The 15836-nt window shown below is 39.2% G+C and overlaps 1 protein-coding gene across 1 annotated transcript in view; it reads right to left on the reverse strand.

Moving 5' to 3' along the window:
• The window catches only part of LOC120541569 (endoplasmic reticulum aminopeptidase 1-like), a 96456-nt gene that overhangs the window by 39907 nt on the left and 40713 nt on the right, over window positions 1-15836 (reverse strand). The window contains exons 6-8 of the mRNA XM_039773327.1: window positions 7619-7773; window positions 7314-7427; window positions 1335-1469 (exon numbers count right to left, since the gene is read on the reverse strand). Coding sequence (XP_039629261.1) covers window positions 1335-1469; window positions 7314-7427; window positions 7619-7773 — 404 coding nt within the window. The remainder of the gene's footprint in view (window positions 1-1334; window positions 1470-7313; window positions 7428-7618; window positions 7774-15836) is intronic.

Consider the following 15836-nt stretch of genomic DNA (forward strand, 5'->3'; position numbering starts at 1 on the left):
GACAATAACTTGACAGGAGAGACTAGTTTAGCAAAGTGACATAATAATAATAATAATAATAATAATAATAATAATAATAATAATAATAATAATAATAATACATGTTATTTATATAGCATCTTTCCCATACTGAAAGTACTTCACAGAAATTCAGAAAGAACAACAGGGCATATGCAATGTTGGATACAAATAATATCCGCATTAAACACTAAATAAACATAAATACAAGAAACGCAAAGGTCTGGATTAGAATCAAACATATTAATAAATGAAAGCCCTGTGTGCGTATGTATATAGCAGTCCACTCTGCTCACACTCAAACACAGCCACTAGATGGCGAATGCATGCACTTTTACATTTTTTGGCACTTGTATGCACCTCACTGTGAAAGACCTGTGTGCAGCAAACACCGTCATGGTGCTAATGACACAGATGAAGAGACAAAATGTTGAAAGGAAACAAACACCTTGGCTCATCAATATACAAGTAAAACACCTCAGCAACTGAGGACAAGACTTCAAGTTTCCACTAAAAACATTGTCTATCTGGAGGTATTTTCTCAAGACAATGATTAATTGGACTCATATATGAGAGATATGTCTAAGATATGGTATTGCCAATGTCTTCTCACGAATGCCAGTGGGGAAGCAAGCACAGGTGGGTCCAAGTCATCTGCCCTGGGTAATTCTGCAGAGTTAGCTGATGCCTCTCCAAGTTCACGAATATAGCAAAACTGCTAGGGAGTGTTCGGGTTGTTGTTTGCCCCAAAGACCACATGCAGCTAGTAAGAGACGATAAACCAGAAAATTACAAGAAAAACCCTGAACAAATAATATAATCATCCTGAGCATCTGGACAAAGAGGCTAAAGCGAAAGAAGGGTGATTTGTCAGGCAAGTTAAAAGTCTTCCTGATCAAGTACATTTTTTAAAAAAAAGTTGGCCGATCTAATTCATTTTGGGAAATCGTTCCAAAGTGTGAGTCTGTAGAGCTGAAGGCTGTGTCCCGAGTGGAGCACAGGTTAGTTTGGGGCACAACAAGATTGCCAGAATTAGTGGACCTCAGTGGGGGGACAGCAACATGGTGCTAATGTAGTCCGACGCAAAGACATTTAAAGCTTTATAGCTTACTAATAGAAATGTATACTGTAACACACAGGGAGCCAGTTTTGGTGGAGCAGGATGGGTGTGATGGACCCGCTTGTTATGGGTTACATTAGTCACTGCAGAATTTAATAAAAGCAAAAACTTGAAAGTCTGGCACAGCTTTGCTTTACTCCATTTGCTAGATGTGACATTATTGTGATGTCATTATCCCATAAAGAGGTCCTCTTACTTTGCTGTAGGAGATGACATCAAACATTTGTCTGATCTGGGTAGAACTAGTCACTGGTAATGAGATCTGATGAGACGTATCGAAGGAATCCTGCTTCAGAGCTCTGAAGAAATTGTTGATTAAGAACTGGTCTTCCTGGGGGGTTGAGAGAGAACAGAATGTAAGTACAGAATAAGGTCAGTTTCAGTTCATCAACCTGCCTATAATCACATTTACTTAATCCACTGCAGGGTCATGGTGATCTAAAGTAGGTTTGTGTTCAAGTGGTGCCAACCCATTATACCCATGCATCCATTCTCATTCACTTATGCTGGACCAATTAACCAAAATGGCATGTCTTTGGGATGAAGGGGGGAGATAAAACCTCCATACAGCCACAGGGAGAAAATGAAAACTCCAAATAGACAAGATTCAAATACAGGACTGAGAAGTCCTATTTCAAAGGAATATAAAGTCAAGTTAAGTCCACAACACTAGCAGCATTAAGCAGAGTAGAAGCCATTCTCTGAACTTAGGCAGGTTGGCCTTGTCCATACAAGGAGAGATCAGAAAATACATTCAATAATTGGGGTCAATACAAATTGCAAACCGTTTGGAATAGTCTGGACATAGTAAATTCGTCATTAGATACGGGGGTCTTCCCAGACTGTCTTAAGACAGCTGTAGTTAAACCCCTACTTAAGAAACATAATCTCGACCCCTCAGCTCTTGAAAATTTTAGACCCATCTCTAACCTGCCTTTCTTAAGTAAAGTTCTGGAGAAGGCAGTCATTATGCAGTTAAATGACCACCTAAATAAACATGCTATTCTTGATAAATTTCAGTCGGGTTTTAGAACAAATCACAGCACAGAAACTGCACTCGTTAAAGTAGTAAATGACTTGCGGGTAAATGCAGACAGAGGCCATTTATCTGTTCTCATCCTCTTAGATCTGAGTGCTGCATTTGACACCATTGATCACAACATTCTTAGAAATCGCCTTAGTCAATGGGTGGGCCTCTCTGGCAGTGTCTTAAATTGGTTTGAATCCTACCTGACAGGGAGAAAATATTTTGTTAGTTGTGGGAATTACAACTCGAAGACACATGATATCCAATATGGTGTTCCACAAGGCTCTATCCTGGGTCCGCTGTTATTCTCAATCTATATGCTTCCGTTAGGTCAGATTATCTCAGGGCACAACGTGAGCTACCACAGCTATGCTGATGACACACAGCTGTACTTATCAATAGCACCTGATGACCCGATTCTATTGATTCACTAACAGAATGTCTGACTAGTATCTCAGAATGGATGAATAGTAATTTTCTCAAGTTAAATAAAGAAAACTGAAATTTTAGTGATCAGCAATAATGGATACAATGAGGCTATTAGAAATAAACTGGATACATTAGGATTAAAAGTCAAGACGGAGGTAAAAAGCTTAGGGGTGATTGTTGACTGTAATCTGAATTTTAAATCACATATTAATCAGATCATTAGGACAGCATTTTTCACTTAAGAAACATAAGTAAAGTTAGACCTCTTATATCACTGAAAGATGCTGAGAAATTAGTTCACGCGTTTGTTTTCAGTCGACTAGATTACTGTAATGCACTCCTCTCTGGACTACCCAAAAAAGATATAAATCGTTTGCAACTAGTGCAGAATGCAGCTGCTAGAATCCTAACTAGGAAAAGAAAATCGAACACATCACACCAGTCTTAGCGTCACTACACTGGTTACCTGTGTCATTCAGAATTGACTTTAAAATTCTGCTTATGGTTTATAAAGCCTTAAATAATCTCCCCATCTTATATATCGGAATGTCTGACACCTTATATTCCAAATCGTAACCTCAGATCTTCAAATGAGTGTCTCCTTAGAATTCCAAGAACAAAACTTAAAAGAAGTGGTGAGGCGGCCTTCTGCTGTTATGCACCTAAAATCTGGAATAGCCTGCCAATAGGAATTCGCCAGGCTGATACAGTAGAGCACTTTAAAACACTGCTGAAAACACATTACTTTAACATGGCCTTTTTATAACTTCATTTTAATCGTAATTTAACTTAATCCTGATACTCTGTATGTTCAATTCATCATAATAACTATTCATGGTGGCTCTAAAATCGGTACTGACCCTACTCTCTTTTCTGTTTCTTTTTCCAGTTTCTTTGTGGTGGTGGCCTGCGCCACCTCCACCTACTCAAAGCTTCATGATGCTCCAACAATGATGGACGGATTAAAAGGAAGAAGTCTACGTGACCATCATCATCATCAAGCCCTTCCGTGAGAATCCTAAATCCAAAGAGGACTGTTTCATTTATGTTAGGTAGAATGCCCAGAGGGGACTGGGCGGTATCATGGTCTGGAATCCCTAAAGATTTTATGTTTTATTTTTTCTCCAGCCGTCTGGAGTTTTTTTGTTTTTTCTGTCCCCCCTGGCCATTGAACCTTACTCTTATTCAATGTTAATATTGATTTATTTTGTTTTATAATTATGTCTTTCATTTTTCTATTCTTTAATATGTAAAGCACTTTGAGCTACTGTTTGTATGAAAATGTGCTATATAAATAAATGTTGTTGTTGTTGTTGTAGTTATCCAAAATGATGATTTGCCGTTAAAAGATAGGATTCAAATAGGAGTAATCTAAATATGCGTCTTTTGCTTAAAGGATTGGAACCCAGAGTTCTTGGCTGATTTGACTTCCTTTGAAAAAAGGATTGTGTTGACACTAATGTGCTGCTGACATACAAATTAAAAGTGTGATCATTGTTGCAGCAAAATTAATGTCACTAACATAATGGACACAGGTTCATTCATAAATTTCAAAACTGCATCGGCAGTGCCTGATTTCTTATATTCAGCTAATCTGTGATAGGTGCCTGACACCATGCAGTGTTCATAGTTTTTAGCTAAATTTGTCTATTACATTCAATTTTGAGCAATGCCTGATGTGATACTGGACATAAAGTATCTGATCAGTGTTTGAGGCCATCCTAATAATGTTTAAGTACTAGCTACTGGGTGACGACACCAAGTTGCAAGGTTATTAATGCTAAGTTAGTACTCCTCAGTTGGAAACTCTTGTTGGCACGAGTTCAACTAGTCTGGCTCTGTACGATTTGTAATTCTGAGTCATGAACCATCTAATGTGTTGTACAAACCTTAAAGTGCCTGATTTCTAGTGATTGACTGCTACTAAGCTCCATATTCTTTATTATTTTGGAAACTAACTAGCCCAGTGCTACTTGATTGTGTAGACTACAGGTTGACCATGTCATATTGCTGTCTGACTTCTGATATTGCATTCAAAAGCTAACAGCCAAAGACTCCTTCAACAGTGCCCAACCCCTGACTGTGAGCATCTGATCCATATTTAACGTCAAACTCAAAGGTCAATGCTTCTAAGTAATGTGGATCACAGGAAAGGGTTTTAGAAATAGCCAGAGAACCAACACATTTGTCTGCTACTTCCTTAGTCCCTAGCTCTGAGGAAGATCCGTGACTACTGGCCTACAGTATATGTTCCTCGGCAGCACATCAACAACCTTTAATAAGAGATACTGGTAATGACCATGAGTAAAAGATGTGTGTGTGTCTGTGTTTGGGCAGTTGTCAATGCTGTCTTGCACTCCAATGACAATTTAATACTTGGTTTTCACTCAGACCCATAACACTTTCTTAGCCTTCTGTCCCATTTATATTAATGGCATTGCCCTCATAATGCTCAATTTTCCAATAATGCCAACATTCATATTACTAGAAGTGCTGAATTTCTAATTTCCAAATTGACAACAAATGATTTAGGATGTCTGATTTAGGCACACATTTGAAAGGCAGTTCATTTGTTGTCCTGTATTCATGTCATGTTGGAAGATAAGCATTGGCTGATGATTGCTGTGAAGGGGGTGATAAGAGAGCCAACACTATATGCAGTTCACATGGTTTAAAGCACACAACATCTGATCCTGTACTGGCTTAGAGCAGACAATATCTGACATTTGATGTTTCAACGATGTTGTTGTCAACCAAGATAATGCACTGGTCATAGAGGAGATGTCCCCTATGACCTTGTCGCCCCTTTAAATATTTACAACATCCACAAATAAACAGTCACACGATGGCGTGTCAAATAAAGGTAAACCAAAATAAGTGTGAACTAAAGAATAAACAAGAAGACTCAGAGTCATTATTCAGGTCTGCTCTTTCTGGAATGAGACAAGCCATGCCGGAAGCACTTTGGCTTTATTGCGGAGGTACCGTAAGGGGCAGAATCAATTTCTCTCTGCAGGTTTTTTCTCAGTTCCATGGAAGAAAAAGAAGGTGATATGGTCAGCGACAGCGCACTCTTGTGTCCAGGAGTGGTAGTGCTTACCTCCAGTGATCCGGGAAGTTCTATTTGAAAGGATGCCCATGCCTGACAATGTAAATTTGTAGAATCTTCTCTTGTTATTAACAGTGGATGGCTTCAGATGCCTTACGAATATGGGGGCAATTAGTAGCCACATGGACCTGTTACCATCTAGGAAACAAAAAGCTTCCTTTCATGTCTTACTGGGTACTTATAACAAATTAAGATTAAGTCAGTAAATTCCAAATTTTAGCAGTCTAATGGATTCAGTGAGGTTATCAGAAATAAACTTGATGCACTAGGATTATAAGTTAAGACGGAAGTAAAAAATTTAGGGGTAACCGTTGACTGTAATCTGAATTTTAAATCGCATATTCATCAGACCACTAGGACAGCATTTTTTCACTTAAGAAACATAGCTAAAGTTAGACCTCTTATATCATTGGAAAGATGCTGAGAAATTAATTTACGTTTTTGTTTTCAGTAGACTAGATTACTGTAACGCACTACTTTCAGGACTACCCAAAAAAGACATAAATCATTTGCAACGAGTGCAGAATGCAGCTGCTAGAATCCTAACTGGGAAAAGAAAATCCGAACACATTTCTCCAGTTTTGATGTCACTACACTGGTTGCCTGTGTCATTCAGGATTGACTTTAAAATACTGCTTATGGTTTATAAATCCTTAAATAATCTCGCTCCATCTTATATATCGGAATGCCTGACGCGTTATATTCCAAATCGTAACCTTAGATCTTCAAATGAGTGTCTCCTTATAATTCCAAAAGCTAAACTTAAAAGAAGTGGTGAGGCGGCCTTCTGCTGTTATGCACCCAAAATCTGGAATAGCCTGCCAATAGGAATTCGCCAGGCAAATACAGTAGAGCACTTTAAAACACTGCTGAAAACACATTACTTTAACATGGCCTTTTTATAACTTCACTTTAACTTAATACTGATACTCTGTATGTTCAATTCTTCATAATAATTATTCACAGTGGCCCCAAAATCCATACTGACCCCTATTCTCTCTTCTGTTTCTTTTTCCGGTTTCTTTGTGGTGGCGGCCTGCTCCACCACCACCTACTCAAAGCATCATGATGCACCAACATTGATGGACTGAAAGCCAGAAGTCTACGTGACCATCATCATCAGGTCCTTCCATGAAAACCCTAAATACAAAGAGGACTGTTTGACTTTTGTTAGGTAGATTGCCCAGAGGGGACTGGGCGGTCTCTTGGTCTGGAACCCCTACAGATTTTATTTTTTTTCTCCAGCCTTTGGAGTTTATTTTTGTTTTTTCTGTCCACCCTGGCCATCGGACCTTACTCTTATTCTATGTTAATTAATGTTGACTTATGTTTATCTTTTATTGTGTCTTCTATTTCTCTATTCATTTTGTAAAGCACTTTGAGCTACATTTTTTTGTATGAATATGTGCTATATAAATAAATGTTGATTGATTGATTGATATAGGATAACCTGGCTGTCATGATTTGGAATTGCTTCTTTAAATTTCAATAAATGTTCCTTTTCAACACCCACACTGGTAACTTTACAACCACACATCCTAAAGGTTCATCTTTCACACTCCCAATGGCAAAACTTTTCAATAAACAAGTCATTTTAAAGCCTTACTCACCACTGACCACTCGGGCTTCAGATGATTAGTGGCCACAAACTCCATGTAGCTCGCAAAACCTTCGTTTAGCCAGATGTCATTCCACCAGGCCATTGTGACAAGGTTTCCAAACCACTGACAGAAACAAGTAAAATGTTTTTTTTGTCAGAAACCCCATTTATACACATTCACAAGAAAAATAACCAGTTACTAAACCTGAGCAGAAATGAAATGAACCTGGTATGGTAAAGTGAAAGTATGTCCAGGGCCTCTCATATTCTTTCCTTCACCGTACATTCAGAAACAAAGCAGGAGAGCCAACTTACCTGATGTGCTATTTCATGGGCCGTGACCAGCGTCACCCAGATTTTGTTCAGCCCTGTTGATGTCTCTGGGTCATATAGTAGTGAAGTCTCCCTGAATGTGATCAAACCCCAGTTTTCCATTGCTCCAGATTCAAAATCAGGTATTGCAACCAGATCTGTGTTGAAAGCAAATCAGGGAAAACAGTCAAGACCATAAAAATGCTATGGCAGGCCTCATTTCAGCAGTTCCACCAGAGTTGCTTGAATTGAAACTTATTTATCTAGAACAGTGTTTCCCAACTGCCGGTCCATGGACCTGTACTGTCCCCAAATATATTTTTAACAGTCTACAAAAATCATTGAATTCCACGATCCTACACATTTTAGATAACATTTTGAGTAAAAAACTATGTTGTGTTCTGTCTAGATACTCGAACCTCCAATGAGGAAACCCCTAAACACCCCCTTTTGGACACTTGAAATTCCGAGCGAGATCCTTGGAGTGACTTTTTGACTTGAAGACCCAGCTCTTCCCGTCATGCGTTAGTCAATCTTCAATTCAAAATGTCCTTTCCATGAGTCTTTGGGTGTACTGTTTATGAATGTGCTGATGATTCTGGAAATAACTGTTTAATATTACTTTAGCAATAAACGCTTTCATTTTTCACAGTTTGAGCAAGCAACCGGATAACAGATGTGTGGACTATGTAACGTGACATTGTTTTTCTTTTTCCATGGACGTTTTTCAAATTGTTTGCTTTTGCACAGCACTGGCCACCATTGATTTCTGTTATGTTATACTCTTCTTTCTGTCGATCCTGCATGAAAACAGGAGATAATTTTTTTTTCTTGGCCACCACTATGAAGTACATGAGGTAAGTAACATATAAAAAAAGTATTCCCTTAGAAAAAAAAAAAGAATGGAAATGTTCGGATTTAGTGACAATATTCTAGAACAGTATTTTTTAATTACAAGTAGAAACTGTAATGGCCAGTAGATGGTGGTAAAAGCCAATGTATTCAGGCCTTGAGCCTTCTGTAAACTGGCAGGAGTTGTGTTTCATGGAAAACCAAACTTGTAAACCAGCAGTGTCATTGGTGAGGAGGAATCTGTGGCTTAACCTTGATTTTAAGCGTTTAGCCCCTGATCAGTTGAAACTTTCTCCCCCTAACTGTCTAAAGAACATATGTTTCTAGCCCAGCTCTTTCTCCTTCCAATTACCATTCTGATTGTACTTGTTGACTGTGTGAAATCTTCATGAGGGATATCCCCACAAACCTTGCCCCGTCCATCGATGGGGCTTAAATTCCATTGGAGGAACCCAAAGGCTAATCCTAGTTGACAGTGCAAAACTATATGCGGGACCTCCCTGGCCAAACCATCTTGTCCGTCCAACTATTATAATGAGGTAAGTTCTGAAGTTAGTGGCGTCCATGCTGTAAACCTCTTAAATAAGGGTATAAAGTGGACATTAGAATTGGTTTTCTCTCTTGGTACACTTGCAAATGTACTGGGCACAAAGTAAGAAGGGGGCACTCCGTCATCACACTCACTCTTACACACATACAGTTGGGCCAATGAACATTTTTGCTGGGCTCTTGATCTAGAGGTATGATTCAGGCTATGTAGTCTCAGGTTCAAATCCATGACAAGCACATTTTAGAGCCTGATTGTTTGCATTATGGCCATGACTATTGCTACAGTGCTTTAAAATGAAATGAAATTTTTAAAAATTAATGTTTCTCTATTGCCATGGCTGACTTGAACAATAACCATTTTCAGCTTGTCTATGCCCACTTGGGATCTGGCAGGCCTTTGGCCTTGGCATCACTGTACATTAATTTTCTCCATTGCCAACACTAGCTGGAGTTTTTATTTTGCTCTCCCCACTGGGCATCCAACCATAATGTTATCAAAGTGGACGATGACAATTGCCATGATAACCATAAAACAGCTACAAAGTACCCAAATGTAACTGTAATTTAATTCACAGTGCCCTCTGTTTAGAATTCTTCAATTTCTATATTGTCTGTTTTTGAAGTTGTGATTATTCTTTCACTATTTATAAAGCACTCTATGTTGTTGTTAAAGGAAAACCCACAAAGACACAGTGAGAACAAGCAGACTCCACACAGTCAGGGTGGAGAATCTGAATCCAGGATGCTTAATGCTAACCACTGCACCCCCATGCCATCCTCATAATGTGCTTCCCAACCCTAATTACAATGTTCCTTAACAAAACACTTTGAGTTGGACTGCTTACATGAATTGTTAATTTTGTCTTGAGATACAAACTGCAAACACAATCCACTTTAATAAAAAGACATGTGTCTGCCCAGTTGCTAAGGCTCTGTCATTCCAACAGATGGCGCATCACAAACATTAACACTGCTTTGATAAATTCCACACCAAATGGCATAAAACGGACACATGGATTGCATGGTGCACTGCAAACGTTAACACTGAGGTCTACATTGATTTTTTAGATTTCAACCCGTCTTAGATGGGATGCACAGCTAGTAGCACAATAATCCCTTGTTCTGTTTTGTCTGGAACTATTAAACATTATAAGGAGAACCCCCATCCCATGCTGTGCATTTGAACCTGTAGAACTTCTGTCTGTCCAGCCGTCAACTGTCTAAAGCCACTTAAAGTGTTTATAGGATGACCAGATTGGAGGATAACTTCTGGATGAAATGGGAGTGACTAGGAAATGTGAGCAATCTGTCCTATATACTGGTAATTAAGGCGTCCATGAAGTTAAAAGTTAGAAAGGGTGACGCACTCCTCAAAGAATATACAGTTAGGTCCATAAATATTTGGACAGAGACAACTTTTTTCTAATTTTGGTTCTGTACATTACCACAATGAATTTTAAATGAAACAACTCAGATGCAGCTGAAATGCAGACTTTCAGGTTTAATTCAGTGGGTTGAACAAAAAGATTGCATAAAAATGTGAGGTAACTAAGGCATTTTTTTAACACAATCCCTTTATTTCAGGGGCTCAAAAGTAATTGGACAAATTAAATAACTGGAAATAAAATGTTAATTTCTAATACTTGGTTAAAAACCCTTTGCTGGCAATTACAGCCTGAAGTCTTGAACTCATGGACATCACCAGATGCTGGGTTTCCTCCTTTTTAATGCTCTGCCAGGCCTTTACTGCAGCAGCTTTCAGTTGCTGTTTGTTTGTGGGTCTTTCTGTTCAACGTTTAGTCTTCAACAAGTGAAATGCATGCTCAATTGGGTTAAGATCAGGGGCTTCATGAATAAACGGTGCGTACGCACAGAAATGTTGCATAAGAATGTTTCCACGTTCAAATCACGATGTATAAAACCTACACTTGGCGTAAGACCACGCACTTTTCCACTGTACCTCATACCTTGTTGTAGGCAAGTTCTCCTCTTGGTTTTGCAGACTGGTGGCACCCAGCGTCAAAGCAGTGCTACTGTTCCTGTGTGGTTACTCTTTATTTTCCTGACATGGCTTTATAAATACACTGAAACTAACCGCATATTTTTGATTAGTGTAATGCATCTGATTGTAATTAACTTGTAACAATATAATGGTCCAGGGAGTAGTCATAGTACTGTATTCCAAATACCATAACTGCTTTAGCGTTGATACACCTTCTTCTTCCTCTTCTTCTTTCAGTTGCTCCCATTAGGAGTTGCAACAGTGGATCATCTTTTTCCATATTACTCTCACTGCACTACTTGGAATATTTACACGCTATTGACACGCTATGTCACTTGATCAACTTCCTTTTGTTCATTATACCACGGTTTAAATAAACAAATAGTATGTTTTTCCTTTGCCTCCACTTGGTATTCGCTGAAATTCTTATATTTTCCCCCGTGCTTTTCCCATTGTCTTTTCACAGAAGACTGAGCTTAAGGGTGATTTATATTGATTTGCATATTCAAAGAGGCATAATTCTGGGATGAGTTGGGGCGGGACAGAAGGCGCGTGCATGAGTGTTACTTTTCCAGGATTTATGGAGCGGAAGAACGCGGAAGTTGGAGTACACACAGATTCCTGCATCTGGATTTTTCTGTGCGTAAACACATTTCGGCTTTTGTGCTTACGTCATGTTATAGTGCAAATTCTACGCACGCCGTTATGCATGAGGCCCCTGGTGACTAACTTGGCCATTCAAGAATTTTCCACTTCTTTGCTTTAACTCCTGGGTTGCTTTGGCTGTATGTTTTGGGTCATTGTCCAACTGTATCATGAAACACCGCCCAATCAATTTGACTGCATTTAGCTGGATTTAAGCAGACAGTATGTTTCTGAAGACCTCAGAATTCATTCAGCTGCTTCTGTCCTCTGTCCTGACATCATCAATACACACTAGTGTCCCAGTGCCACTGGCAGCCATGCACGCCCAAGCCATCACACTGCCTCCACCGTGTTTTACAGATGTTTTGGTATGCTTTGGATAATGACCTGTTCCACACCTTCTCCATACTTTTTTCTTCCAATTATTCTGGTAGAGGTTGATCTTGGTTTCATCTATCCAAAGAATGTTTTTCCAGAACTGTGCTGACTTTTTTAGATGTTCTTTAGCAAAGTCCAATCTAGCCTTTTTATTCTTGAGGCTTATGAATGGCTTGCACCTTGCAGTGCACCCTTTGTATTTACTTTCATGCATTCTTCTCTTTATCGTAGACTTGGATATCTATACGCCTACCCCCTGGAGAGTGTTGTTCACTTGGTTGGCTGTTGTGAAGGGGTTTCTCTTCACCATGAAAATGATTCTGCGATCATCCACCATTGTTGTCTTCCATGGATGTCCAGGGGCCTCATGTATAAATGGTGCGTACGCACAGAAATGCTGCGTAAGAACTTTTCCAGGTTCAAATCGCAATGTATAAAACCTACACTTGGCATAAAGCCACGCACTTTTCCATGGTACCTCATACCTTGTTGTACGCAAGTTCTCCACTCGGTTTTGCAGACTGGCGGCACCCAGCGTCAAAGCAGTGCTACTGTTCCTGTGTGGTAACACCTTATTTTCCTGACACAGCTTTATAAATACACTGAAACTAACCACATATTGTTTATTAGTGTAACGCATCTGATTGTAATTAACTTGTAACAATATAATGGTCCAGGGAATAGCCATAGTATTCCAAATACCATAACTGCGCGTTGTTACTCTAACTGCACCTTCTTCTTTCAGCTGCTCCCGTTAGGAGTTGCAACAGTGGATCATCTTTTTCCATATTACTCTCACTGCACCACTTGGAGTATTTATATCACTGTATCTGAGTGGGGAATCACAGCAGCAGCTGATCGGAAAGAGAATTATCGGTATACAGTATCAAGCACACACTGTCTCAGCCACGGCAAAACGTTTCAAAGCCTTTTTTGTACGGACCTCGCGGTTCAGAAACAATTTCATCCCAAGAACTATAAATGTACTCAATCAATTGCTCCTTGAAGAACTTTTTGTACTTATAAGTACAATCACCCCACTGTAAACTTGCACTACAGTTATAATATCTCACAACCTGAGCCACTTTATAAAGTGCGTATTTACATATGATGACGATATAATTTTTAAGTTGAAATGCAGCAAAATATGTTTATTATATTACAGTATACAGATAAACCTTTAACTTCATTTAAATAATCTATATTCTTCACTGGGAGTGTCGTGAAGGATAGAATAATTAAACATGTACTACGAAGATATTTCAATGTTCCTTAAATGTTTTGAAGAATCTGCGCTTTAAGCTTACAGATGGCTTAACTTTTATTACAGAGCTGATTGTGTGGTGATTGGGCATTTGGGGAAAGAAAAGCAAGGACTGCAGTAAGAGAAAATAACAACACAGCTAAAAACGCAGCGACAAATTTTGGCAAAAGTTAAATGCTTGTGTCATGAGCACGAGGCAGCTATGCAGTGTCTGCAACGGACGTGGCCATCCACCATGCATAAGCTACCTTACTGACATTAGCGGGCGAAGGAGCCACAGATTTTTCCTTTGCCCAGTGCCACCACAAGCCTAGAGCCTCCCCTGAGTACTGCTGCAATAAATTATTTCATCGAAGGTCACACACAATCACTGCGCTATGAAACTCATGTTTAATAACGTGCTTTAACTCCTATCATCATGAAAATTATATCACGTATACATCTCAGTATTTCAGTTATTCAGAGAGCTGTAATATCACGAATGTAATGGATTCTATGTCCAGTTGGAGGAAGAGAGTCAGTTTAAGAAGCAAGTAGTGATTCACACACATAGAGCACATAGAAGATCAAATACAAAACAAAGCATTTAACGTGCTACTTTAATTACGATGTAGTTTGAGAAAATGGTTAATTAAACGATTTTAAGATGAAGTTTATGATGTTCTACTTTAATGACAAAATAAACTACGTGATTAAAGTGGAAATGTCAAGATTGAAGTTGACATTTTGTGCTTTTTCCCCACTGTGTGCTTTTTTTTTCTCTGTACTCTAATAAGCTTTCATATGACACTCAGACAGTGGGCTACAACTTGCCTTTTCACGGTGACTTTGATATGTGACTTCTTTTTTATTTCCGGCACTGTGCGATTTTGTGAACGTGAGCTTTCAAGTTTCTCCAACACACTATGTCACTCGATCAACTTCCTTTTGTTGATTATACCACGGTTTATTTGAACAAATAGTATGTTTTTCATTTGCCTCCACTTGGTATTCGCTGAAATTCTTATATTTTCCCCCGTGCTTTTCCCATTGTCTTTTCACAGAAGGCTGAGCTTAAGAGTGATTTATATTCATTTGCATATTCAAAGAGGTGTAATTCTGGGAGGAGTTGGGGCATTACATAAAGTGCGTGCACGAGCGTTACTTTTCACGCTGATCGGGATTTATGTAGCGGAAGAACGTGGAAGCTGGAGTACGCACAGATTCCTGCATCTGGATTTTTCTGTGTGTAAACACATTTCGGCATTTGTGCTTACGCCATGTTATAGTGCGAGTTCTACGCACGGCGTTATACATGAGGCCCCAGGTCTTTTTGCGTTGCTGAGTTCACCAGTGCTTGCTTTTTTTCTCAGGATGTACCAAACTGTAGATTTTGCCACTCGTAATATTGTAGCAATTTCTCGGATGGGTTTTTTCTGTTTTCGCAGCTTAAGGATGGCTTCTTTCACCTGCATGGAGAGCTCCTTTGACCGCATGTTGTCTGTTCACAGCAAAATCTTCCACATGCAAGCACCATACCTCAAATCAACTCCAGGCCTTTTATCTGCTTAATTGATAATGACATAACAATGAACTTGCCCGCACCTGCCAATGAAATAGCCTTTCAGTCAATTCTCCAATTACTTTTGAGCCCCCGAAATAAAGGGATTGTGTTAAAAAAAATGCTTTAGTTGCCTCACATTTTTATGCAATCTTTTTGTTTAACCCACTGAATTAAAGCTGAAAGTCTGGAATTCAACTGCATCTGAGTTGTTTCATTTAAAATCCATTGTGGTAATGTGCAGAACCAAAATTAGAAAAAAGTTGTCTCTGTCCAAATATTTATGGACCTAACTGTATTGTCAGGAAGTGCCCCCATATTTAAATGTTAGGGTGAAGAAGACCACTGACCATCTGAAAACAACACACAAATAACGGCCTGCTCTGCTTTTGTCATCTGTATGTAATACATAAATTATTAAACTTAACTCTTAGCTTCTGATTCAATTCTAAGCAGCTTCTCAGTGTTGTCACCTAAAACATTAATCCACTTTCGGTTAAAAGCTTGGGAAATGTCATGGTCTATCCCAGAGGCACTGGGCACATGGCAGGAACAAGGGCAGGACTGTACTGCCGTAAGAGCCATGCCCATGCACCTTTACACTTATTTACAGACACAGCAGGTGCTTTCCCACTGAACAAATTTTTTTTCCGGACTGTTTAGAATCTCAGGGACTTTTGTAGCATTCCTAATGTAGGAGCTTGTGCCATTTGCAGTTCTTTTTAGGTTGTTCCTGGTGCTTCATTTAGCTCCTCCTCCAGGGTATGGACTTTTCATTCAACCAGGAACTATTGTGGGTGGGGATTGTGCAGATTGGTTGAGGACACTCTCTGGTGTCATCGGACAATTCTGTTAGTAATTTAGAGAGTTATCAATGAAGATGGAGTGCCACACATTGCGCCACATCAATGCAAAAATCTCTTTGTGGACTTGTGATCAGTTCAAAGCAGTAAAGTGGTGGAGACCCCCATGACCTCCCAATTGTGCCTTA

The sequence above is a fragment of the Polypterus senegalus genome, chromosome 12 (assembly GCF_016835505.1).
Source record: "Polypterus senegalus isolate Bchr_013 chromosome 12, ASM1683550v1, whole genome shotgun sequence".
In the NCBI taxonomy this organism is placed as follows: Eukaryota; Metazoa; Chordata; class Cladistia; order Polypteriformes; family Polypteridae; genus Polypterus; species Polypterus senegalus.